Source organism: Vidua macroura, unplaced genomic scaffold, assembly GCF_024509145.1.
Source record: "Vidua macroura isolate BioBank_ID:100142 unplaced genomic scaffold, ASM2450914v1 whyUn_scaffold_183, whole genome shotgun sequence".
Taxonomy (NCBI): domain Eukaryota; kingdom Metazoa; phylum Chordata; class Aves; order Passeriformes; family Viduidae; genus Vidua; species Vidua macroura.
Genome location: NW_026530569.1, coordinates 1 through 26597, shown reverse-complemented (window position 1 = coordinate 26597; position 26597 = coordinate 1). Strand labels below are relative to the sequence as shown.

The 26597-nt window shown below is 66.6% G+C and overlaps 1 protein-coding gene across 1 annotated transcript in view; it reads right to left on the bottom strand.

Moving 5' to 3' along the window:
* LOC128802780 (ryanodine receptor 1-like) overlaps window positions 1-26138 on the bottom strand; it is a gene marked incomplete at its 5' end in the record, with an annotated part of 79021 nt that extends 52883 nt beyond the window's left edge. The window contains 40 exon segments of the mRNA XM_053969346.1: window positions 610-702; window positions 704-737; window positions 1434-1813; window positions 2724-2932; window positions 3559-3733; window positions 4742-4953; window positions 6243-6390; window positions 6837-6996; window positions 7869-7952; window positions 8334-8437; window positions 8914-9018; window positions 9929-10148; window positions 11393-11585; window positions 12199-12443; window positions 13348-13367; window positions 13369-13482; window positions 13902-13919; window positions 13922-14022; window positions 15371-15466; window positions 15819-15954; window positions 16229-16319; window positions 17289-17350; window positions 17352-17451; window positions 17453-17476; window positions 18193-18272; window positions 18274-18297; window positions 18299-18316; window positions 19093-19257; window positions 19939-20095; window positions 21360-21437; window positions 21554-21647; window positions 21765-21858; window positions 22748-22860; window positions 22994-23033; window positions 23035-23073; window positions 23189-23263; window positions 25638-25742; window positions 26017-26034; window positions 26036-26122; window positions 26124-26138. Coding sequence (XP_053825321.1) covers window positions 610-702; window positions 704-737; window positions 1434-1813; window positions 2724-2932; window positions 3559-3733; window positions 4742-4953; window positions 6243-6390; window positions 6837-6996; window positions 7869-7952; window positions 8334-8437; window positions 8914-9018; window positions 9929-10148; window positions 11393-11585; window positions 12199-12443; window positions 13348-13367; window positions 13369-13482; window positions 13902-13919; window positions 13922-14022; window positions 15371-15466; window positions 15819-15954; window positions 16229-16319; window positions 17289-17350; window positions 17352-17451; window positions 17453-17476; window positions 18193-18272; window positions 18274-18297; window positions 18299-18316; window positions 19093-19257; window positions 19939-20095; window positions 21360-21437; window positions 21554-21647; window positions 21765-21858; window positions 22748-22860; window positions 22994-23033; window positions 23035-23073; window positions 23189-23263; window positions 25638-25742; window positions 26017-26034; window positions 26036-26122; window positions 26124-26138 — 4326 coding nt within the window.
* Between the last annotated feature and the right edge of the window lie 459 nt (window positions 26139-26597).

Below are 26597 nucleotides of genomic sequence, written 5' to 3'. Positions count from 1 at the left end.
CACGGTCAGGGACATGGGGACACTGCCAGGGACATGGGGACAGGGTCGGGGACAGCCTCAGGGACAGGGGACATGGGGACATGGGGACAGCGTCAGGGGACAGCCAGAGGGACAGGGGACACGGGGACAGAGGGGACAGGGAAAGGGACAGGGGACAGGGTCAGGGACATGGGGACATGGGGAAAGGGACAGGGACAGAGGGAGGACAGGGAGTAAGTGGTGGGGACAGGAGGTTTTGGGGTTTTGGGGGATTTTGGGGGTCCCATACCGTGGTGGTGTTCATGATGACCTTGGGCTTTGGGGGATTTTGGGGTGTTTTAGGGGTTTTGAGGTCCCATACCGTGGTGGTGTTCATGATGACCTCGGGCTTTGGGGGATTTTGGGGGATTTTTGGGGGATTTGGGGGGGTTTGGGGGGGTTTTGGGGGTCCCATACCGTGGTGGTGTTCATGATGACCTCGGGCTTTGGGGGATTTTGGGGGATTTTGGGGGGTTTTGGGGTGTTTTGGGGGTTTTTGGGGTCCCATACCGTGGTGGTGTTCATGATGACCTCGGGCTTTGGGGGATTTGGGGGGTTTTGGGGTGTTTTGGGGTTTTGGGGGTCCCATACCGTGGTGGTGTTCATGATGACCTCGGGGTCGTCGCGCTCGTCGGGCACCACGTCCTCCTCCAGCCGGGGCACGGGAGGGGGCGCGGGGGGGGGGCGTGAACGGCGTCTTGCGGCCCTTGAATAGGAACCTGGGGGGGCACCGGGGGGGTCACCCCACTCTGGGGACCCTCAGGGACCCCCAGGGAACCCCCAACATCCACGGAACCCCCAACATCCAGGGAACCCCCTACAGTGGGGATGCTCAGGGACCCCCCCAGGGATGGGTGTCATCCCCTTTTTGGGGACCCTCAGGGATTGGGGACCCCTCAGGGACCCCACAGCCCCACCCACCCACGCCCTTTTGTTGCCCCTCATGGTTATTGGGGACCCCCCAGCAGTGGCCCCCACCCCCTTTTGTTGCCCCTCAGGGTTATTGGGGACCCCCCCAGCAGCGGCCCCCACCCCCTTTTGGTACCCCCCACCCCATGAACCCCCCTAATGGTCATTGGGGACCCCCCCAGCAGTGGCCCCCACCCCCCTCTGCTACCCCCCACCCCACGCACCCCCTTCAGGAATATTGGGGACCCCCCCAGCAGTGCCCTCCACCCCCTTTTGCTGCCCCTCACAGTCATTGGGGACCCCCCAGCAGTGGCCCCCACACCCCCCTTCTGCCGCCCCCCACCCCACGCACCCCCTTCAGGAATATTGGGGACCCCCAGCAGTGGCCCCCACACCCCCTTCTGCCGCCCCCCACCCCACGCACCCCCTTTTGCTGCCCCTCAGGGTTATTGGGGACCCCCCAGCAGTGGCCCCCACCCCTCTCTGCCGCCCCCCACCCCACGCACCCCCTCCTGGTCTTGCTCTTCTCGGTGGTCGCGTCCTTCTCGTTCTCGCCGCGGGGCGGTTCCCGGGGGGCGGCCCCGGGGGCTCCCCCCGGGGATCCCTTCTCGGCGCCCTCGTCGCCCTCGGCGCTGCGGGGCCCGGCCGAGCGCCGCAGCCGCTCGAACTCGGACAGGGGCTCGGCCGCCGCATCCTCGGGGGGCTCCGGGGGGGGCGCCTGCGGCAGGGGGGTGGTCCCGGGGGTGCAGCGGAAGGTGGGGTGGAACTGCACCGGCAGGCTGAGGCGCAGGAACAGCAGCTCGGGGGGCGCCGCGGGGGTCCCGGAGCTGCGGTGCGACAGCCGCAGGCACGGAGGGGTGTCCACGGTGCCGTCCAGGCGGGTCACCTGTGGGGACACCGCGGGGGACACCGGGGCTGGCACCGGGGGGGACACCGGGGTTGGCACCGCGGCAGGCACCGGGGGTGGCACCGGGGCTGGCTCCGGGGGGACACGGCCGGGCTGGAGCGGGGGATCCGCCGGGGATGGGTGGGACTCGGTTTTGGGGACACTTCATCCCGTTTTGGGGACATTTCACCCCGTTTTGGGGACACTTCATCGCGTTTTGGGGACACTTCACCCCGTTTTGGGGGCACTTCACCCCGTTTTGGAGATATTTCATCACGTTTTGGGGACACTTCACCTTGTTTTGGGGACATTTCACTCCATTTTGGGGGCACTTCACCCCGTTTTGGGGACATTTCACCCCATTTTGGGGGCACTTCACCTCGTTTTGGGGATACTTCACCCTGTTCGGGGACACTCAGGGACGGGGAACCCCTTGAGGATGGGTGTCACCCCGTTTTGGGGACACTTCACCCCATTTTGGGGGCACTTCACCCCATTTTGGGGACATTTCACCCCATTTTGGGGACATTTCACCCTGTTTTGGGGACACTCAGTGATGGGGAACCATCCAGAATGGGTGTCACCCCCCCGTTTTGGGGACACTTCACACCGTTTTGGGGACACTTGGGGACTTTCAGGTACTCCATTAACACCCCAAATCCCCCCCAGAGACCCCAAACCCCCCCCCCCAGAGACCCCTCACCTCCAGCTGGGGGTGCTCGGGGGGCACTGGGATGAACTGGGGCAGGCTGTGGCTGAACCAGAGGGCGATGGGGACCCCAAACCCCCCCCCCAGAGACCCCTCACCTCCAGCTGGGGGTGCTCGGGGGGCACTGGGATGAACTGGGGCAGGCTGTGGCTGAACCAGAGGGCGATGGGGACCCCAAACCCCCCCCCAGAGACCCCTCACCTCCAGCTGGGGGTGCTCGGGGGGCACTGGGATGAACTGGGGCAGGCTGTGGCTGAACCAGAGGGCGATGGGCCGTTTCATGTTGATGGCGAAGGGCTCGTAGCCCTCCTGCAGGCCGCAGATGCCGAAGTAGCGCAGCGTGCCCACGTCCTGGCCCAGGTTCAGGTGGCCCTCCTGGCCCAGCCCCAGGCTGCACACGGGGACAAAGCCTGGGGGGGCACGGGGGGGGGGGTCAGAACCGGGACCCCCACCCACCCCAGGGACCCCAGACCCACCCCAGAGCCCCCAGACCCACGTCCTGGCCCAGGTTCAGGTGGCCCTCCTGGCCCAGCCCCAGGCTGCACACGGGGACAAAGCCTGGGGGGGCACGGGGGGGGGATCAGAACCGGGACCCCCACCCACCCCAGGGACCCCAGACCCACCCCAGAGCCCCCAGACCCATCCCTGGAGCCCCCAGACTCATTCCTGAAGCCCCCAGCCCCATTTCTGCTGCCCCCAGACTCACCCCAGAGCCTCTAGACCCACCCCAGAGGCCCCAAACCCACCCCTGGTGCCCTCAGACCCATCCCTGGATCCCCCAGACCCAATTCTGAAGCCCCCAGACCCACCCCAGAGCCCCCAGACCCATCCCTGGTGCCCCCTGGATCCCCCAGACCCAATTCTGAAGCCCCCAGACCCACCCCAGAGCCTCTAGACCCACCCCTGGTGCCCCCAGACCCATCCCTGGTGCCCCCAGACCCAATTCTGAAGCCCCCAGACTCACTCCCCCTCCTCCCCCAGCCCCAGGTGACACCGGGGGGGGCGGGGGGTCACCAAGCCCGGGCCCCCCCCTCACCGTCGGCCACCTCGAAGTCCCTGAAGGCCACCTCGGAGCCGCCGTCCCCGATCAGCACCTCCCCGTTGAGGGTGAAGCTCATGTGGCACTCGCCCAGGTCGATCAGGCAACCCACCACGTCCCCAGCTTGCCACGAGCGGCCAAAGGACTCGCCCCCCACGTGCCACCGCTGGGCCTGGGGACACCGGGGACACCGGGGGGTCACAGGGGGGTCACAGGGGTCACAGGGGGATCACAGGGGACACAGGGGACACAGGGAGGTCACAGGGGTCACAGGGAGGTCACAGGGGACACCAGGGGGTCACAGAAGGTGACAGTGGGACCCAGGGGGACCTGGGGTGATGGGGACATTGGGGAGTCACGTGTCCCAATGGACTCTGGGGGTCCCAATGGACTTAGGGGGTTCTTGAGTGTCCCCAAGTGTCCCATACAGGTTCTGCATGTCCCCACCTGTCCCTGCATGTCCCCCCATGTCCCTGAGCGTCCCCACGTGTCCCCTTCATGTCCCCCTGTGTTCCCCTCATGTCCTCGCCGTGTCCCCGGCTGTCCCCCCCGTGTCCCGCCATGTCCCTGCGTGTCCCCCCTCCGTGTCCCTGCCGTGTCCCGCCATGTCCCTGCGTGTCCCCCCCGTGTCCCTGAGTGTCTCCACATGTCCCCAAGTGTCCCTGAGTGTCCCTGCATGTCCCCCCCGCCGTGTCCCTGGCTGTCCCTGCCGTGTCCCCGGCTGTCCCCTCGCCGTGTCCCTGTGTGCCTCTGCATGTCCCTGAGCGTCCCCACGTGTCCCCTTCATGTCCCCCTGTGTTCCCCTCATGTCCCCACCGTGTCCCCGGCTGTCCCCCCCCTGTCCCGCCATGTCCCTGCGTGTCCTCCGTGTCCCTCCATGTCCCCCCCGTGTCCTGCCGTGTCCCCCGTGTCCCTGCGTGTCCCCACATGTCCCCAAGTGTCCCTGAGTGTCCCTGCGTGTCCCTGCGTGTCCCCGCCGTGTCCCCGGCTGTCCCCCCACCGTGTCCCCCGTGTCCCTGCATGTCCCCGCCGTGTCCCCAGCTGTCCCCTCCGTGTCCCCCGTGTCCCTGAGTGTCCCCACATGTCCCCGAGTGTCCCTGAGTGTCCCTGCATGTCCCGCCCCGTGTCCCCCGTGTCCCCCGTGTCCCCCGCGTCCCCTCGGGGTGTCCCCGCGCCTCACCCGGTGCCCGTTGAACACGAAGGCCATGTCGTCGGCGCCCAGCTCGGTGTCGGGGCGCAGCCCGGGCCGGGCCCAGCCCACGCGCATCTCGCCGGCCGTCACCGCCTGGAACTCGAAGTACCAGCGGCCGCTGCGCACGGCCGAGCCCCGCTCCGCCCGGAACAGCCGCGGCCGGGGGGCGCGGGGACCCCCGGGAGCCGCACCCTGCGAGGCTGGGGGGGAACAGGGGGGTCAGCAACCCAAAACGGGACATGGAGCCCCAAAAACGGCACCCAGAGAGCCCAAAACGGCACCCAGAGAGCCCCGCTCCGCCCGGAACAGCCGCGGCCGGGGGGCGCGGGGACCCCCGGGGACTGCACCCTGCGAGGCTGGGGGGGAACAGGGGGGTCAGCACCCCGAAACGGGACATGGAGCCCCAAAAACGGGACATGGAGCCCCAAAAACGGGACATGGAACCCCGAAACGGGGGATGGAACCCCAGAAATGGGACATGGAGCCCCAAAAACGGCACCCAGAGAGCCCAAAACGGCACCCAGAGAGCCCCGCTCCGCCCGGAACAGCCGCGGCCGGGGGGCGCGGGGACCCCCGGGAGCCGCACCCTGCGAGGCTGGGGGAGAACGGGGGGGGTCAGCAGCCCAAAACGGGACATGGAGCCCCAAAAACGGCACCCAGAGAGCCCAAAAACGGCGCCCAGAGAGCCCAAAAACAGCACCCAGAGAGCCCCGCTCCGCCCGGAACAGCCGCGGCCGGGGGGGCGCGGGGACCCCCGGGGACTGCACCCTGCGAGGCTGGGGGGGGAACGGGGGGTCAGCACCCCAAAACGGGACATGGAGCCCCAAAAACGGGACATGGAGCCCCAAAAAACGGCACCCAGAGAGCTCCGCTCCGCCCGGAACAGCCGCGGCCGGGGGGCGCGGGGACCCCCGGGAGCCGCACCCTGCGAGGCTGGGGGGGAACGGGGGGTCAGCACCCAGAAACGGGACATGGAGCCCCAAAAACGGGACATGGAGCCCCAAAAACGGGACATGGAGCCCCAGAAACGGCACCCAGAGAGCCAAAAACAGCACCCAGAGAGCCCAAAAACGGCACCCAGAGAGCCCCGCTCCCCCCAGAACAGCCGCGGCCGGGGGGCGCGGGGACCCCCGGGAGCCGCACCCTGCGAGGCTGGGGGGGAACAGGGGGTCAGCACCCAGAAATGGGACATGGAGCCCCAAAAAGGGGACATGGAGCCCCAAAAACGGCACCAAGAGAGCCCAAAAACGGCACCCAGAGAGCCCCAAAACAGCTCCCAGAGAGCCCAAAACGGCACCCAGAGAGCCCCGCTCCGCCCGGAACAGCCGCGGCCGGGGGGCGCGGGGACCCCCGGGAGCCGCACCCTGCGAGGCTGGGGGGGAACAGGGGTGTCCGCAGCCCAAAACGGGACACAGAGACCCCCAAAAACGGCACCCCAAAGGTACCGAGAGCTCCCCGACGTCCCCAGCGCGTCCCCGGCCCCACTCACGCGTCTCCTGGTCGGGGGGCTCGATGTTGTAGCCGTAGCCCAGCAGGGTCCGCACGGCCTGGCACAGGCTCTCGCGGTTGGTGGCCTTTGTCCCCTCGTCCAGCAGGTTGTAGGGGACCAGCCGCGGGTTCCGCTTGTTCTTGATGTCCTGGGGACGCGGGGACAGCGGGCTCAGGGTGTGGGGACACGGGGACAGCGGGCTCGGGGCATGGGGACACCTTCAGAGGTGTGGGGACACAGGGACACTGAGCTCGGGGGATTGGGGACTCCCCCAGAGGTGTGGGGACATGGGGACAGCGGGCTTGGGGGATTGGGGACAGCAGGCTCAGGGGATTGGGGACACCCCCGGAGGTGTGGGGACATGGGGACACTGGGCTCAGGAATGTGGGGACACGGGGACAGTGGGCTCGGGGACATGGGGACAGCAGGCTCGGGGTGTGGGGACAGGGGGACATCCCCAGGGATGTGGGGACACGGGGACACGGCCATGGGGACACAGGGCGGTGACACCAAGGGGACAAGGGGTGTTTCTGGGGAGGTCGAGGGTGGGTGGGGGTCCCCAGGGGGTCCCCAGAGGGTCCCCAGGGTCCCCACCTGGGTGGTGCTGTAGGTCCAGCCCTGCTGGACCCTGTCCCGAGCCCAGACGTTGTGGCCGTTCTCGGCCAGGCGATCGACCAGGGTCAGCTGGGCCGGCGTGAGCCGCACGTGAGACAGGTCCAGCGGCGCCGGCTTGTACCCGTTGGACATGGTGTACCTGGGGAGGGGGACACACCTGTGGGACCACCCCGGGACCCCCAGGACCCCCCCCACCTGTGGGGACCCCAAACCTCCTCAGTGGTCTCCAAACTGGGACATCCCAACCCAACTGGGACATGCCAACCCAACGGGGACATCCCAACCCAACCCTGACTGTTGGACATGGTGTACCTGGGGAGGGGGACGCACCTGTGGGACCACCCCGGGACGCCCAGGACCCCCCCCACCTGTGGGGACCCCAAACCTCTTCAATGGTGTCCAAACTCGGGTGTCCCAACCCAACTGGGACATCCCAACCCAACTGGGACATCCCAACCCAACTGGGAAATCCCAACCCAACCCTGACTGTTGGACATGGTGTACCTGGGGAGGGGGACGCACCTGTGGGACCACCCCGGGACCCCCAGGACCCCCCCCACCTGTGGGGACCCCAAACATCCTTAGTGGTCTCCAAACTGGGACATCCCAACCCAACTGGGACATCCCAACCCAACTGGGACATCCCAACCCAACGGGGACATCCCAACCCAACCCTGACTGTTGGACATGGTGTACCTGGGGAGGGGGACACACCTGTGGGACCACCCCGGGACGCCCAGGACCCCCCCCACCTGTGGGGACCCCAAACCTCTTCAATGGTGTCCAAACTGGGGTGTCCCAACCCAACTGGGACATCCCAACCCAACGGGGACATCCCAACCCAACCCTGACCTGTTGGACATGGTAAGAATGGGGGGGACACACCTGAGGGACCCCCTCATTCTATGGGGACCCCCCAGAAGCTCCTCCAGGACCCCAAAACTGGGATCCCCTACAGGGACCCCCCCAGACTGGGACCCCCCCACGCCCTCCCAGCCCCCCCAAACCCACGTTTTGGGCAGTTTGATCTTCTTCAGGTTCTCCTCAGCCTTCTCGTCCGCCATCCCCACGTGGCAGCCCAGGGCCAGCAGCGTCCTGGGGACACCCCAAAAATCAGCACCCCCAAATCTCCGACCCCTCCCCAAAGGCCCCCTACCCCAAATCCAGCACCCCCAACTCCAGGGGGCTCAGGATGAGGGGGGGGACCCCAAAACCCCCCGAAGTTCCCCCAGTCTGAGGTGAGGGGGGACACCAAAACCGTCTGAACCCCAAACCCCCCCCAAGCCCCCCCAGTCTGAGGTGAGGGGGGACCCCAAAACCGTCTGAACCCCAAAACCATCCCCACCACCCCCAGGCTCAGAGGGGACCCCAAACCCACTCCGTTTTGGGGTGATTCCTCCCCAAACCCACTTCCCCTTTCCCAGGGGGTCCCCCAAAGAGGTGGGGGACCCCCAAATTTCCCGGTCCCCCCCTTACTTGAGGGTCTCCCCCGACATCTGGAGGTTGTAGCCGCGCTCGGGCTCGGGGAGGCTGTGGAAGCTCAGCAAACAGGGGTGCAGGCGCTGCACGTCATCCCGGACCTGGGGCACCCCAAAAACACCTCCTGGCCACCGGGACCACCCCCAGCCCAGCCAGGGACCCCCCCAAAAACAGACCCAAAGGGGAAAGGCCCAAAGGATCCACCAAAAGCACCCCACGGGATCACCTCAAAATGGAACCAGGCCTTGGGGGACCCCAAAAAGGGATCCCAAAAAGGGGCAACCCCAATTTAGGGAGCCCCAAAAAGGGACCTCAATCTGGGCACCCCTCCAAAGGACACCAAATGGGGGATTTTGGGGTTCTCCGAGGGGATTTTGGGGTTCCCGGGGGGGATTTTGGGGTTCCCCTGGTGGGATTTTGGGGGTTCCCGGGGGGGATTTTGGGGTTTCCCAAGGGATTTTGGAGTTCCACAGGGGATTTTGGGGTTCCCCTGGTGGGATTTTGGGGTTCCCAGGGGATTTTGGAGTTCCACAGGGGATTTTGGGGTTCCCGGGGGATTTTGGGGTGCCCCACTCACAGGCCCGTAGGTCCAGCCCTGCTCGATGCGGGTCAGGGCCCAGAGCTCGTGGATGTTCTCCGCCAGCTTCTCCCGGATGCGCTCCAGGTGTGGGGGCAGCACGATCTGGGGGGGGAAAGGGGGTGTTGGACCCCCCCAAAACCCCCAAACCCTATCCCAATTCCCCCAATCCCACCTCCAGCCCCCCAAAACCCCCTGAAACCCCCCTAAACCCTGTCCCAACCCCACCTCCATCCCCCCAAACCCCCCAAACCCTGTCCCAATCCCACCTTCATCCCCCCAAACCCCCCAAAACCCCCCAAAACCCTGTCCCAATCCCATCTCCATCCCTCCCAAACCCCCCTAAATCCTGTCCCAATCCCATCTCCATCCCCCAAAATCCCCCAAAACCCCCCAAAACCCTGTCCCAATCCCATCTCCATCCCCCAAACCCCCCAAACCCTGTCCCAATCCCATCTCCATCCCCCAAACCCCCCAAACCCTGTCCCAATCCCACTTCCATCCCCCAAAATCCCCCAAAACCCCCCAAAACCCCATCCCAACCCCATCTCCATCCCCCAAACCCCCCAAAACCCTGTCCCAATCCCATCTCCATCCCCCAAAACCCCCCAAAACCCCGTCCCAACCCCACCTCCATCCCCCCAAACCCCCCTAAATCCTGTCCCAATCCCATCTCCATCCCCCAAAATCCCCCAAAACCCCCCAAAACCCTGTCCCAATCCCATCTCCATCCCCCAAACCCCCCAAAACCCTCTCCCAATCCCACTTCCATCCCCCAAAATCCTCCAAAACCCCCCAAAACCCCATCCCAACCCCACCTCCATCCCCCCAAATCCCCCAAAACCCTGTCCCAATCCCATCTCCATCCCCCAAACCCCCCAAAACCCTGTCCCAACCCCACCTCCATCCCCCAAAACCCCCCAAACCCCCCTAAACCCTGTCCCACTCCCCCCAGTCCCCCTTCCATCCCCCCAAACCCCCTCCCACCCCTCTCCACGCCCCCCTCCCCGCGCACCTGGCAGGTGTCCACGGGGCAGGGGGTGAAGGCGGTGTGGGGCAGGGCCCGGCTGGGCCCCAGGAGGCTGCGGGCCCCGGGCGGGGCCGAGCCGCGGTACGCGGTCAGCGGCTCCAGCCGCAGCCGCTCCCGGGGCAGCAGCGCCTCGGCGCAGGGCGCGTAGCCGGGCGGCGGCACGAAACGGAACTCGCCGTGGCGGCCCCCCAGCAGGAACCGGAGTCTGGGGGCGACAGGGGCACCCCGAGTGAGACCCGGACCCAGAGAGACCCCACAGACCCCCCCAGAGAGACCTGGACCCAGAGAGACCCCACAGACCCCCCCAGTGAGACCCGGACCCATAGAAACCCCACAGACCCCACAGAACCGCCCCCAGCAGGAACCGGAGTCTGGGGGCGACAGGGGCACCCCCGGTGAGACCCGGACCCAGAGAGACCCCACAGACCCCCCCAGTGAGACCTGGACCCATAGAGACCCCACAGACCCCACAGAACCGCCCCAGTGAGACCCGGACCCATAGAGACCCCACAGACCCCCCCAGAGAGACCCGGACCCAGAGATACCCCACAGACCCCCCCAGTGAGACCCGGACCCAGAGAGACCCCACAGACCCCCCCAGTGAGACCTGGACCCAGAGAGACCCCACAGACCCCCCCCAGTGAGACCCGGACCCATAGAAACCCCCCCCAGCAGGAACCGGAGTCTGGGGGCGACAGGGGCACCCCCGGTGAGACCCGGACCCAGAGAGACCCCACAGACCCCCCCAGTGAGACCTGGACCCATAGAGACCCCACAGACCCCACAGAACCGCCCCAGTGAGACCCGGACCCATAGAGACCCCACAGACCCCCCCAGTGAGACCCGGACCCATAGAGACCCCCCCAGCAGGAACCGGAGTCTGGGGGCGACAGGGGCACCCCCGGTGAGACCCGGACCCAGAGAGACCCCACAGAACCGCCCCAGAGAGACCCGGACCCATAGAGACCCCACAGACCCCACAGAACCGCCCCCAGCAGGAACCGGAGTCTGGGGGCGACAGGGGCACCCCGAGTGAGACCCGGACCCATAGAGACCCCACAGACCCCCCCAGAGAGACCTGGACCCAGAGAGACCCCACAGACCCCACAGAGACCCCCGGACCCACACCCCATCCTCCCCCAGAGCCACTCAGTCCCACCCCCCACTTTAGGGGTCCCACCCCCCCACTTTAGCGGTCCCACCGCCTTTCAGGGGTCCCAGCCCCCTTTTAGGGGTCCCACCCCCCATTTTTGGGGTCTCAGCCCCTCCTTTAAGGATCTCACCCTCTATTTTAGGGGTCCCACCCCCCACTTTAGGGGTCTCAGCCCCTCCTTTAACAATCCCACCCCCCACTTTATGGATCCCACCCCTCGCTTTAGGGGTCCCAGCCCCCTCCCACCCCCTTTTCAGGGGTCCCACCCCCCAATTTGGGGGTGTCCCCCCGCTCACCGGACCCCCGCCGAGAAGCTGGCCACGGGGCTGAAGAGGGTGTCGAGGTTGAAGCCCTCGAGGACCCCCTGGACCGGGGCCCCGTTGAGGCGGAAGGAGGCGCTGGGGACCCCCAGGTCCAGGCAGCAGCTGACCACGTCCCCTTCGGCCAGAGCCCGGCGCTGGGGGGACGCCACGGCCTTGGGGACCCCCCCTGGGGGGACAGAGGGGTCACAGGGGTCACAGGGGGTCACAGGGGGGGTCACAGGGGGTCACAGGGGTGTCACAGGGGGGGTCACAGGGGGTCACAGGGGTCAGGGGGACCCCCAGGTCCAGGCAGCAGCTGACCACGTCCCCTTCGGCCAGAGCCCGGCGCTGGGGGGACGCCACGGCCTTGGGGACCCCCCCTGGGGGGACAGAGGGGTCACAGGGGTCACAGGGGGTCACAGGGGGTCACAAGGGGTCACAGGGGGGGTCACAGGGTGGTCCCGGGGGGTTCCCAAGGTGGTCTCGGGGTGGTCCCGGGGTGGTCCCAGGGGGTTCCCAGGGTGGTCCCGGGGTGGTCCCAAGGTGGTTCTGGGGTGGTCCCAGGGTGGTCCCAGGGGGGTTCCCAGGGTGGTCCCGGGGTGGTCCCAGGGGGTTCCCAGGGTGGTCCCGGGGTGGTCCCGGGGGGTTCCTGAGGTGGTCCTGGGGGATTCCCAGGGTGGCCCTAGAGTGGTCCCGGGGTGGTCCTGGGTGGTCCCAGGGGGTTCCCTGGGTGGTCCCCGGGGTGGTCCCAGGGGGTTCCCTGGGTGGTCCCGGGCTGGTCCCAGGAGCCCCCTCCTCACCTGTCCACAGGTGGAGGCCGTCGAAGGCGAAGGAGTTGAGGTCGTCGCCGGCGCCGTTGCCCCCCCCAGCCCGCGCCCCCCGCCCGGGGCGGGGCCGGAAGCCCCCGGCCGCCCCCCAGCCCACGCGCAGGTGGGTGGGCACGGGCGTGACGAAGGGCCGGGCGCGCTCCACGGCCACCTCGAAGTACCAGCAGCGGAACTGCGTCGAGCCCGGCGCCGTCCCCACAAACAGGTTGGGGCGCACGCTGCGGGGGAACGGGGACAGGCCCCTTGGGAACCCCGAATCCCACCTTGGGAACCCCGAATCCCACCTTGGGAATCCCGAATCCCACCTTGGGAACCCCAAATCCCACCTTGGGAACCCCCGAAACCCACATTGGGAACCCCAAATCCCACCTTGGGAACCCCGAATCCCACATTGGGAACCCCAAATCCCACCTTGGGAACCCCAAATCCCACATTGGGAACCCCGAATCCCACCTTGGGAACCCCGAATCCCACCCCGAGAGACTCGAATCCCACACCGATAGACCCGAATTCCTCCTTGGGAACCCCAAATCCCACCTTGGGAACCCCAAATCCCACACTGAGACATCCCAAATTCAACCCTGGGAACGCCGAATCCCAACTTGGGAACCCCCGAATCCCAACTTGGGAACCCCGAATCCCACCTTGGGAACCCCAAATCCCACATTGGGAACCCCAAATCCCACCATGAGAACCCAAATTCCACCTTGGGAACCCCAAATCCACCCCGAGAGACCCGAATCCCACCTTGGGAACCCCAAATCCCACCATGAGAACCCAAATTCCACCTTGGGAACCCCAGGTGCACCTCAACCACCTCCAGACCACCTGAAAACGGCTGAAAACCCCCCAAAAAAAAACCCCAAAACCCCCCTCCCCAGGACCCCCCCACCACCTGAAGCCCCCCAGGACCCCCCCAAACCCCCACAGGTGTCCCCAGGTTCTCCTAGGAACATCTCAAGAACATCCAAGTGCACCTCAACAACCTCCAGACCACCTGAAAACGGCTCAAAACCCCCCAAAAAAACCCCAAAAACCCCCAAACCCCCCTCCCCAGGACCCCCCCCCACCACCCCGAAGCCCCCCAGGACCCCCCGATGCCCCCAGGGCCCCCGGCCCCACCTGGTGACGTAGTTGACCATTGCCGGTCTGCAGCAGGAGGTCGCGGCGCGGCAGCAGGTTCTCGGTGATCAGGTTCTGGTTGGAGCGCACGGCCACGGCGTTGCAGACGCACAGCGAGCACAGCACGTCCAGCACCTGGGGGGGACACACCTGAGCACACCTGGGCACAGCTGGGCACAGCTGGGCACACACCTGAGCACACCTGGGCACACCCGGGCACACCCGAGCACACCTGGCACAGCTGGGGACACACCTGAGCACACCTGGGCACAGCTGGGGACACCTGGGCACAGCTGGGCACACCTGGGCATGCCTGAGGACAGCTGGAGCAGCTGGGGGCAACTGGGGACAGACCTGAGCACACCTGGCACAGCTGGGGACACCCCTGAGCACACCTGGGCACACCTGACTACAGGTGGGGGCAGCTGGGGGCAACTGGGGGCACACCTGGGCACAGCTGGGAACACCTGGGCACCCCTGGGCACACCCGGGCACACCCCGGGCACACCCGGGCACACCTGGGCACACCCTGTGGGGGCGCAGCCCCCGCCCACCTTGTGGTTGCGGCCTGTGCTTGGTCGAGCAGGGAGATGATGGACTTGATGTGGTTCTCCTGGATGATGTTCAGCACCTCGGGGCTCTCGATCAGCACGCAGTACAGCACCTCCAGGATGCCTGCCGTGGGGCAGCCCCACAGCGGCTCGGACCCACGGCGGGGGGACCCCACGGGGGGGGACCCCGGACCCATGGCAGGGACCCCAGACCCACGGAGGGGACCCCAGACCCACGGGGGGGACCCCGGACCCACGGCGGGGACCCCGGACCCACGGCGGGGACCCCAGACCCACAGCGCGCTCGGACCCAACGGCGGGAGGGACCCCGGACCCACGGCGGGAGGGACCCCGGACCCACGGCGGGAACCCCGGACCCACGGCAGGGACCCCGGACCCACGGGGGGGACCCCAGACCCACGGAGGGGACCCCAGACCCACGGGGGGGACCCCGGACCCACGGCAGGGACCCCAGACCCACGGGGGGACCCCAGCCCCACAGCGGCTCGGACCCACGGCGGGGGGACCCACGGAGGGACCCCAGACCCACGGCGGGGGCACCGGGACCCACGGCGGGGGGACCCACGGCGGGGACCCCGGACCCACGGGGGGGGACCCCAGACCCACGGGAGGGACCCCAGACCCCACGGCGGGGGCACCCGGACCCACGGCGGGGACCCCAGCCCCATGGCAGGGACCCCAGCCCCACAGCGCGCTCGAACCCGCGGCGGGAGGGGACCCCGGACCCACGGGGGGGGACCCCGGACCCACGGCGGGAACCCCGGACCCCACGGCAGGGACCCCGGACCCACGGGGGGGACCCCAGACCCACGGAGGGGACCCCAGACCCACGGGGGGGGACCCCGGACCCACGGCAGGGACCCCAGACCCACGGGGGGACCCCAGCCCCACAGCGGCTCGGACCCACGGCGGGGGGACCCACGGAGGGACCCCAGACCCACGGCGGGGGCACCGGGACCCACGGCGGGGGGACCCACGGCGGGGACCCCGGACCCACGGGGGGGACCCCAGACCCACGGGAGGACCCCAGACCCACGGCGGGGGCACCCGGACCCACGGCGGGGACCCCAGCCCCATGGCAGGGACCCCAGCCCCACAGCGCGCTCGAACCCGCGGCGGGAGGGACCCCGGACCCACGGGGGGGACCCCGGACCCACGGCGGGGGCCCCAGACCCACGGCAGGGACCCCAGACACACGGCGGGGGGGGACCCCAGACCCACAGCACGCTCGGACCCACGGCAGGGACCCCAGACCCACGGCGGGGGGACCCCAGACCTATGGGAGGGATCCCAGACCCATAGAATCCCTCCCAGTCCCATAGGAAGGTTCTCAGCCCCACAGAATCCTCCCCCCAGCCCCACAGAATCCTTCCCCAGCCCCATAGGAGACTCCCCCAGCCCCACAGGAGGGTCCTCAGCCCCACAGGAGCCCCCACGGCCGCCCCACTGACCCGAGGAGGCCTCCAGCCTGTCCAGCTTGCTGACCAGCCAGTCCAGGTTGGTGGAGAACAGCGCGCAGTTGGCTCGGTTCCCCCGGATCAGCGAGGCTGGGGGGGCACGGGGGGTCAGCCCTGCCCCACAGCACCCACACCTGCCCCATAGCACCCACACCTGCCCCACTTCCCCCCGTATCTGCCCCATAACCCCCCGTATCTGCCCCACATCCCCCCGTATCTGCCCCACATCCCCCCGTATGCGCCCCACATCCCCCCGTATGTGCCCCACATCCCCCCGCATCTGCCCCACATCCCCCGTATCTGCCCCCATAACCCCCCGTATCTGCCCCACATCCCCCCGTATGCGCCCCACATCCCCCCATATGCGCCCCACATCCCCCCGTATGCGCCCCCACATGCCCCCATCCCGCCCCACATGCCCGGCCGTGCCCCCCGGCCGCACCCAGCAGCTCGTAGAGCAGGTTGACGATCTCCTTCCAGGCGGCCGCCGCCTCCTCGCCCGCGGCCTCCCCGAACTGCGCCGCGGTGCTGTAGGCGCTCAGGCGGTCGATGCAGCTCAGCACCAGGGTCAGCATCCCCTGCGGCCCGGGGGGGCGGTCAGACCCCCCCCGTGGGACCCCCGGCACCCCCCAAACTGGGACACCCAAACTGGGAACCCCCCCGGGACCCCCGAACTGGGACACCCACCCTGGGAACCCCCAAACTGGCACCAGGGTCAGCATCCCCTGCGACCCGCGGGGGCGGTCAGACCCCCCCCCGTGGGACCCCCGGCACCCCCGAACTGGGACAGACACCCTGGGACACCCCCCCGGGACCCCCAAAATGGGACACCCCACCCTGGGAACCCCAAACTGGCACCAGGGTCAGCATCCCCTGCGGCCCGGGGGGGCGGTCAGAACCCCCCCCGTGGGACCCCCGGCACCCCGAAACTGGGACAGACACCCTGGGAACCCCCCCGGGACCCCCAAACTGGGACAGACACCCTGGGAACCCCCCCGGGACCCCCAAACTGGGACAGACACCCTAGGAACCCCAAACTGGCACCAGGGTCAGCATCCCCTGCGGCCGGGGGGCGGTCAGACCCCCCCCCGTGGGACCCCCGGCACCCCCAAACTGGGACACCCAAACTGGGAACCCCCCCGGGACCCCCCAAACTGGGACAGACACCCTGGGACACCCCCCCGGGACCCCCAAACTGGGACAGACACCCTGGGACCCCCCAAACTGGCACCAGGGTCAGCATCCCCTGCGGCCCGGGGGGGCGGTCAGACCCCCCCCCCGTGGGACCCCCCGGCACCCCCCGAACTGGGACAGACACCCTGGGAACCCCCCCGGGACCCCCAAACTGGGACACCCACCCTGGACCCCCAACACTCTAAGCCCGAGTTTAACCCTTTAACCCCGAGTTTAACCCTTTACCCCCGAATTTAAACCCTTTACCCCCCCGAGTTTAACCCTTTACCCCCCGTGTTTAACACTCTAACCCCGTGTTTAACACCCTAACCCCGAGTTTAACACTCTAACCCCGAGTTTAACCCTTTAACCCCGAGTGTAACCCCTCCCAGGTCTGGGGGGGGGGGTCCCGGGGGTCGCACCTCCTGCTGGAAGAGGCTCTGGATCACCTGAACCTGGCCATGCCCCCAGACTGCCCCTGGGGCACAGGTTTAAACCCTTTAACCCCCGAGTTTAACCCTCTAACCCCAGAGTTTAACACTCTAACCCCGAGTTTAACCCTCTAACCTTGAGTTTAACCCTCTAACCCCCGAGTTTAACCCTCTAACCCCGAGTGTAACCCTTTAACCCCGAGTTTAACCCTCTAACCCCGTGTTTAACCCTCTAACCCCGAGTTTAACCCTCTAACCCCGAGTGTAACCCCTCCCAGGTCTGGGGGGGGGGGTCCCGGGGGTCGCACCTCCTGCTGAAGAGGCTCTGGCGGGCCCGCAGCGCCCGCAGGCGGCCCTGGCGCTGCTCGTTGCCGCAGCTCGGGGGGCGGCGGCTCCAGGTACCCGATCAGGTCCCGCAGGCTCAGGATGACGGCGGCGATGGGGCAGGGGGGGCGGCGGAGACCCCCGGGGGCGGCCCTGGAGGCTGTCCAGGCTCCTGGGGAGGGGGGGGACGGGGGGGTCAGACCACCAGGACCACCCTGACAACACCCCCAAAACTCCCCAGCACCTCCTGGGTATCCCCATGGGACCCCCCCCCGCGGGACCCCCCAGGATGTTATGACACCCCCCCCACCTCAGGACCCCCCCAGGACCCTCCAGAAGGTTCTGATGCCCCCAGAACCCCCCCAGGACCCCCCCAGACCTGATGAAGGCCCCGTAGAACCCTGTGGTGCTAAAGACTATCCCCATGGGCCCCAGGACCCCCAGGAGGTTCTGACCCCCCCCGGCCCCCTCTAGGAGGTTCTGACATCCCCAGAACCCCCCCAGAACCCCCCCAGGACCCCCAGGATCCCCCCAGGACCCCCCAGACCTGATGAAGACCCCGTAGAGCCCCGTGGTGCTGAAGACCATCCCCAGGGCCCCCAGGACCCCGAGGAAGTTCTGACCCCCGCAGGAGGTTCTGACACCCCCAGGACTCCCCAGAACCCCCCAGGACCCCCTCAGGACCCCCTCAGGACCCCCTCAGGACCCCCCCCCAGGACCCCCCAGACCTGATGAAGGCCCCGTAGAGCCCCGTGGTGCTGAAGACCATCCCCTTGGCCCCCAGGGCCCCCGGAAGGTTCTGACCCCACCAGGAGAGGTTCTGACCCCCCCAGGACCCCCCAGAACCCCCCAGAACCCCTCAGGACCCCCCCCCAGGACCCCCCAGACCTGATGAAGGCCCCGTAGAGCCCCGTGGTGCTGAAGACCATCCGAGCCGCCTGCGACTCCTGGCGCTGCGAGCGGCTCAGGGGTCAGCGCGTCGTCCATGTGCCCCCTCCTGGTGCAGGATGGCCTGGGGGGGGCAAAGGGGGGGGTCACAGGGGACCCCCAAACCCCAGAGACCCCTCCCCTGGACCCCAGAGACCCCCCTGAACCCGCGGAGACCCCAAAAGTCTCAAGGAATGCTCCAGAGCCTCTCTAGAGCCGTCCCAGCGCTGCTGAGAGTCCCAAAAACGCCTCAAAATTCCCCAAAACTCCTCCCCCAAAGCCCGCCCAGAACGTTTTGAGCACCTCAAAAGAACCCAAAGATCCTCCTAAACCCCAAAGACCCCCTCAAAGACCCCAAAACTCCCCCCAAAGCCCTCCTAGACCCATCTTAGTGCCTCTCAGCGCTCTCAAAACCCCCTAAAACCCCCCAAAACCCCCCAAAACTCCCCCAAATCTCCTCAGAGCCCTTCCCCAAGTGATTTTGGGGACCCCAAAGATCCTCCTAAACCCCAAAGACCCCCCCAAAGACCCCAAAACCCCCCCAAAGCCCTCCTAGACACATCTTAGCACCTCTCAGTAGTACTCTCAAAACCCCCTAAAACCCCCCAAACCCCCCAAAACTCCCCCAAATCTCCTCAGAGCCCCTCCCCAAGTGATTTTTGGGGACCCCAAAGATCCTCCTAAACCCCAAAGATCCCCTCAGAGACCCCAAAACCCCCCCAGCGCCCTCCTAGACCCATCTTAGCGCCTCTCAGTACTCTCAAAACCCCCTAAAACCCCCCAAAACTCCCCCCCAAACCCCCTCAGAGCCCCCCCCCCCCCGGTGATTTTGGGGTCCCCGCGGGGATTTTGGGGTCCCACCTTCCTCTTGAGCAGGCCGAGGCGCAGGGCCTTGGGGTCGGGGGCGGCGTAGGTGACCCAGAGCCCGCTGGCGCCGTGCTGCAGGAAGCACAGCGACTCGCCGTACTTGATCTCGGGGGGCCCCATGCCCTCGATGTCCCTTTTGGGGGTCGTCTCCAGCTTCTCCTGCGGGGCCGGGGGGCGCGGGGGGGGCACGAGGGGTGGGGTGGGGTGGGCACGGTCAGCGAGGTCAGGGAGGGGACCGGGAGGGGGCTGGGGACACCCAGGGGACATCCCCAGGGACAGGGACAGGACAGGGACCAGGAGAGGGTTGGGGACATCCAGGGGACATCCAGGTGACATCCCCAGGGACAGGGACCAGGAGGGGGTTGGGGACATCCAGGGGACATTCCCAGGGACAGGGACAGGACAGGGACCAGGACAGGGTTGGGGACATCCAGGGGACATCCCCAGGGACAGGGACCAGGAGCAGTTTGGGGACATCCAGGTGACATCCCCAGGGACAGGGACCAGGAGGGGGCTGGGGACATCCAGGGGACATTCCCAGGGACAGGGACAGGACAGGGACCAGGACAGGGTTGGGGACATCCAGGTGACATTCCCAGGATGGGAACCAGGAGCAGTTTGGGGACATCCAGGTGACATCCCCAGGGTCAGGGACCAGGAGCAGTTTGGGGACATCCAGGTGACATTCCCAGGATGGGGACCAGGAGCAGTTTGGGGACATCCAGGGGGACATTCCAAGGGACAGGGACGAGGACAGGGAGCAGGAGCAGGCTGGGGACATCCAGGTGACAATCACAGGGACCAGGACAAGGGTTGGGGACATCCAGGGGACACTCCCACCTTGGAGGCCCGGAAGCAGAAGGTGGCCACGCGCGTGTTGGCCGCGGTGGCCTCCACCATGGCCAGCCCGGTGGCCTCGGTCAGCGCCAGGTAGCGGCCGGTGGTGACGTGGCGCAGGCGGAAGGGCTGTCCCCAACGCAGGTGGCTCCCGCTCCAGCTGGGGGACACGGCGAGGGGACACTGCTGTCACCAGGGGGGTGGGGACACGGGGATGGGGCATGGGGACACTGGGACACGGGGATGGGTCATGGGGATGTGAGGGGACACGGGGCATACGGGCATGGGGACATTGGGGGACACAGGGGATACGGGGATGGGTCATGGGGGACACAGGGGGGACAGAGGAGACATGGGGATGGGGACATTGGGGGGACACAGGGGACACAGGGGACACGGGGGTGGGTCATGGGTCATGGGGACACTGGGGGACATTGGAATGGGTCATGGGGACGTGGGGGGGACACAGGGATGGGTCATGGGGACATGAGGACATGGGGTGGCACAGGATGGGTCACAGGGACACGAGGGGACACAGGGATGGGTGATGGGGACGTGGGGTGACATAGGGGACACAGGGACGGGTCACGGGGACACAGGGGGGACACAGGGGACACAGGCTGAGGACATGCAGATTTGTCACAGGGACGTGGGGGTGACACAGGGGACACAGGGACGGGTCACAGGGACACAGGGGACACGGGGATGGGTCATGGGGACACATGGGGGACACAAGGGGACACAGGGGACACAGGGGACACAGGAATGGGTCATGGGGGACACAAGGGGACACAGGGGACACAGGGGACACAGGAATGGGTCATGGGGACACAAGGGGACACAGGGGACACAGGCATGGGTCACGGGGACACAGGGATGGGGTCATGGGGACACTGGGGGACACGGGGATGGGGACATTGGGGGACACAGGGGGATACAGGGACGGGTCACAGGGACACAGGGGACACAGGCATGGGTCACGGGGACACAAGGGGACACAGGGGACACAGGGATGGGGACATTGGGGGACACAGGGGACACAGGGACGGGTCACGGGGACACAGGGGACACAGGGATGGGTCACGGGGACACAGGGGACACAGGGGACACAGGGATGGGGTCATGGGGACACAGGGGACACAGGGGGACACAGGGATGGGTCATGGGGACACGAGGGGACACAAGGGGACACAGGGGTCACAGGGACACAGGCTGAGGACACGCAGGTGCGTCACAGCGACGTGGGGACACGAGGAGATGCCGACAGGTGACACCAGGACAGGACACGATGTCGCAGCCTGGGGACACCCCGGGACCCCAAATCCCACCTGGGGCTCCACGGGGGGGACCCCACAGAGGTGTCCCCAGTGTCCCCGGGGGGTGGGGACAGCCCGTGTCCCCCCGTGTCCCCCCGTGTCCCCTACCTGATGCGCAGGGGCTCCAGGCGCCACAGGGACCTGGCGTGGGCGCACACGGCGCCGCCCTCGTAGTTGACAACGCTGCTGGGGGGGGTGACAAAGTGTGGGGGGGGGGGGGGGGTCACAGCCAGCTGGGGACCCCCTCCCCGCGTGTCCCCCCCCACCCCCAAATTTGGGGGACAAGCTGGGGACAGCCCCACCTGCGCTCCTCGCCCTGCTCGGGGGCCGTGGGGGTCAGGCACTCGTCCATGTGGCCGTGGAACAGGCGCAGGACGTGGCCGCCGGTGACAAAACCTGCGGGGACATTTCGGGGTGGGGTGGGGTGGGGTGGGGGTGTCAGGGTGTTGGGGACACCCCAAAGGACCCCCCTCCCCGCCCCCACCCAAAATATTGGGGTGCCTCAGGCGTCACCTTCCTCGGAGCCCGAGCAGTTGGGGTTCATGTTCCACAGGGTCTGCATGAAGGAGGCGTCCACCTGGAGCTCCCCGGAGGCCGTGGACAGGTGCTGGGACAGGTGGGACACGGGTGGGACACAGGTGACACAGGGGACACAGGGGACACAGGTGTCCCAGGGTGTCCCCAGGTGTCCCAGGTGTCCCCAGGTGTCCCCTCTCACCAGGTATCTCTCCGAGGACACGCTCACCAGGATCAGCCCAGGGGATCTCCGTGTCCCCCCGTGTCCCCCCGTGTCCCCCATGTCCCCAGGTGTCCCAGGTGTCCCAGGTGTCCCCAGGTGTCCCCTCTCACCAGGTATCTCTCCGAGGACACGCTCACCAGGATCAGCTCAGGGGATCCCCGTGTCCCCCCGTGTCCCCACCTGTCCCCAGGTGTCCCCAGGTGTCCCAGGTGTCCCCAGGTGTCCCAGGTGTCCCAGGTGTCCCCAGGTGTCCCAGGTGTCCCAGGTGTCCCCAGGTGTCCCCTCTCACCAGGTATCTCTCCGAGGACACGCTCACCAGGATCAGCTCAGGGGATCCCCGTGTCCCGACTTGTCCCCCCCTGTCCCCAGGTGTCCCCAGGTGTCCCCAGGTGTCCCCAGGTGTCCCAGGTGTCCCAGGTGTCCCCCAGGTGTCCCCTCTCACCTGGTACCTCTCGGAGGACACGCTCACCAGGATCAGCTCAGGGGATCCCCGTGTCCCCCCGTGTCCCCCCATTTCCCCCCCTGTCCCCCCGTGTCCCCCCGTGTCTCCCCTGTCCCCAGTTGTCCCCAGGTGTCCCAGGTGTCCCCAGGTGTCCCCTCTCACCAGGTATCTCTCCGAGGACACGCTCACCAGGATCAGCTCAGGGGATCCCCGTGTCCCCACTTGTCCCCCCCTGTCCCCAGGTGTCCCAGGTGTCCCCAGGTGTCCCCCAGGTGTCCCAGGTGTCCCCAGGTGTCCCCAGGTGTCCCCTCTCACCAGGTATCTCTCCGAGGACACGCTCACCAGGATCAGGTCGTCTCCCACCCGAACCTTCTCCCCCTCCGAGCGCTGCTTGGACGCCGGGTGCATCGTCCACCAGCACGCCTCACCTGGGGGCACACCCCCGAATCGGCACCCCCAAAAAACCGCGGGGGGGGAGGGGGGGACGACCCCCAAAAACACCCCAAACCCAACGCCCCCCCACCTGGGGGGCACCCCAGGAACCCTCGGGGTCCCCTTTACCTGCGGCGTCCTTCTGCAGCCCCACGTCGAAGGCCAGTTTGTTCGGTGACCGAGCGGGAGGTGGTCAGGCAGCTCAGGTACTGGGGGGACACGCGGTTGTTTGGGGGGGTCCCCCAAATCCCCCCGAGCCCCCCCAAATCCCCCCGAGCCCCCCAAACCCCTGGTGGCCCCCCCAAACCCCCCCCCCAAACTCACCATGCCGCTGTGCGAGTGTCTCAGCAGGATGGCGTGGCCGTAGAGCAGCGTCCGGTGACCCCCACCCTGGGAGGACTTGGGGGGCACGGGGGGGGGTCAAGGAGGGCACCCCAAAACCCCCCGAGGCCTCCTGGACCCCCCCAAAAAAAACACCTTGAACCCCATAAAACGCCCCCTGTGGGCTCCATGTTTCAGATACAGCTCCTTGTGCTTCGCTGCCCCCTTGTTTTGGGGTCTCCCCCTTTGTTTTTGGGGTCTCCCCTTTGTTTTGGGGTCTCCCCCCGTGTTGGGGTCTCCTGTGCATTGCACCCCCCTCGTTTTGGGGTGCACCGTGCCTTGGACCCCCCCTCATGTCGGGGTCCCCGTCGTGGTGGGTTCCCTCCCAAAATTGAGGACTCCCCTGATTTCGGGGTCCCCAATTTTAGGGTCCCACTCCCCATCGGGGTCACCCCATGTCGAGATCCCCAATTTCGGGGTCACCCCATTGAAATCCCCACAAATTTGGGGGTCCCACTTTTGGGATCCCCTTAATATTGAGGGTCTCCCTTTTTGGGGGGGCCCTTCCCATATTGAGGCTTCCCCCAGACTGGGATCCCAAATTTCAGGGGCCCCCCCAAATTGGGATCCCACATTTCGGGGTCACTCCCGTATTGAGTTTTTCCCCCAATTTGGGATCCCAAATTTCGGGGTCATGCCACGTCTGGGTCCCCGATTTTTTGGGATCCCTGGTGGATTTGGGATCCCCCCCCATTTGGGGTCCCCCCCAGTGGATTTGGGATCCCCCCTATTGGGGTTCCCCCAAGTTGGGGACCCCGAATTTCAGGGTCACCCCGTGTCTGGCTCCCCAATTTTTTGGGGAAGCTCATGGGGGGATTTGGGATCTCCCCTTTTTTTGGGATCCCCCTTTTTTGGGGTTCCCTCAAATTGGGATCCCAAAATTTCAGGGTCACCCCATGTGTGGCTCCCCAAATTTTTTTGGGATCCCCCATGCTCATGGGGGGATTTGGGATGCCCTTTTTTTGGGATCCCCCTTTTTTGGGATCTCCCCATGCCCATGGGGGGATTTGGGATCCCTTTTTTTTGGGATCCCGCCTTTTTGGGATCCCCCTTTTTTGGGATCCCCCCTTTTTGGGGTCCCCCCATGCTCCTCCCCCCCCCCGCGCTCACACTTTGGGGTCCATGCGGAATTTTGGGGGGCTGCGGATGGGATGGGACTGGGGGGAGGGGGCACACCCGGACCCCTGGGTCCATGCGGGATGGGCAGAGCCCCCCCCCCCCAAAATTTGGGGGGGTGGGTGAGGAGGAGGAGGAGGAGGAGGAGGAGGAAGGGCGTGATGAAGGTGAGGATGAGGATTTGGGGTCACCACACCACAGTGGCACCTACCCACTTATCCAGATCGACCCCCTGGGTGGGCGGGGGGAGAGAAGAGGGGGGGTCACGGGGGGTGGCTGCGACCCCCCAAAAACACCGGGGACCCCCCCCCCAAAAAAAAAAAAAAACCCACCCAGAAAAAGGACCCCAAAAACTCCTCAAGGAAACCCCAGAATTTTCATGGTCTCTGCGGGATCCTAAACCCGGCCCCAAAAACTCCTCCGGGAACCCCTCAGGGTCCTAAATCCCCCAAAAAGGACCCCAAAAACTCCTCCGGGAACTCCTCAGGGTCTTGAACCCCCCAAAAAACCCTCCAGGAACCCCACAAGGTCCTAAACCCCCCAAAAAGGACCCCAAAAACTCCTCAAGGAACCCCTCAGGATCCTAAACCCCCCAAAAAAGACCCCAAAAACTCCTCCGGGAACCCCACAGGAACCTAAACCCCCCAAAAACTCCTTCAGGCACCCCAAAACCCCTCCAAGACCCCCAAACCCAACCCAACAACCCCCAAAGGTCCTAAAACCCCTCCAGGACCCCCCAAATCCCCTCTTAAGGACCCCAAACCACCTCTAGAGCCCCCCAAATCCACGGTGGGACCCCAGACTGGGATTTGGGGACCCCAGACCCACCTCTAGAGCCCCCTGGGACCCCTCGGGCCCCCCAAATCCACCCTCCAGCCCCCCAAAATCCCCTCTTAAAGGATCCCAAACCACCTCTAGTGCCCCCAAATCCTCTTTGGGACCCCAGACCCGCCTCTAGTGCCCCCCAAATCCCCTTTGGGACCCCAGACCCACCTCTAGTGCCCCCCAAATCCCCTTTGGGACCCCAGACCCACCTGGAGCAGCCCCCCAAATCCCCTTTGGGACCCCAGACCCGCCTCTAGTGCCCCCCAAATCCCCTTTGGGACCGCTGACCCGCCTCTAGTGCCCCTCAAATCCCCTCTTTAAGTTCCTCCACCCACCTCCAGTGCCCCGCGGCACCCCCAAATCTCCTGTTAGGGACCCCAAAGCACCTCTAGTGCCCCCCAGATCCCCTCGGGGGGGGTTCCCCAGATCCCCGGAGGGACCCCAGACCCACCTCGCTGCCGATCTCGGAGCTGTTGGCCAGCATCTCCTGCAGGGCCCGCACCGACAGCGACTGCTCCAGCACGAAGCAGCACACGGCCAGGTCGGGGGGGACATTCTGGGGACAAAGCGGGGGTCAGAGGTCGTGGGGGGACGTTCTGGGGGGACACCGGGGGGTCAGAGGTCGCGGGGGACCCTCCCTCACCCGTGGGACGCCGCATGCCCCCACCCCAAAACTCAGGGGTTCCCCCCAGACCCCATCCCTGGCTGTCCCCGCCTCCAAACCCTCCCTCAGACCCCCCAAAACCCCCCCAGATTTGGGGTCCCCGCAGCCTCCCGGGCCCCTTCTCCGAATTTTGGGGGTCCCCCCCCCCGAATTTTGGGGGTCGCACCTGTGCGTTGGAGGTGGGGCTCCAGCGAGCACAGGCGGTTCCCAAAGCCCTCGACCGACAGGCAGAGCTTGAGCTGCTCCTTCAGCAGCGTCGTGGTGCACTGCAAGGACCACCTCGTCGTCCTGGGGGGAAAATTGGGGGTTCAGCACCCCAAAATGTCCCCAAAATATCCCAAAATAACCCCCAGGACCCCAAAGTAACCACCAGAAATCCAAAATATCCCCAGAAAACCAAAAATACCCAAATAAACTGAAAAAATTCTGCCCTGTGGGGGTGGGGGTGGCACTGCAGGACCACCTCGTAATCCTGGGGGGGAAATTGGGGGTTCAGCACCCCAAAATGTCCCCAAAATATCCCAAAATAACCCCCAGGACCCCCAAAGTAACCACCAGAAATCCAAAATATCCCCAGAAAACCAAAAATACCCAAATAAACTGAAAAAATTCTGCCCTGTGGGGTGGGGTGGCACTGCAGGACCACCTCGTAATCCTGGGGGGGAAATTAGGGGTTCAAGCACCCCAAAATGTCCCCAAAATATCCCAAAATAACCCCCAGGACCCCAAAGTAACCACCAGAAATCC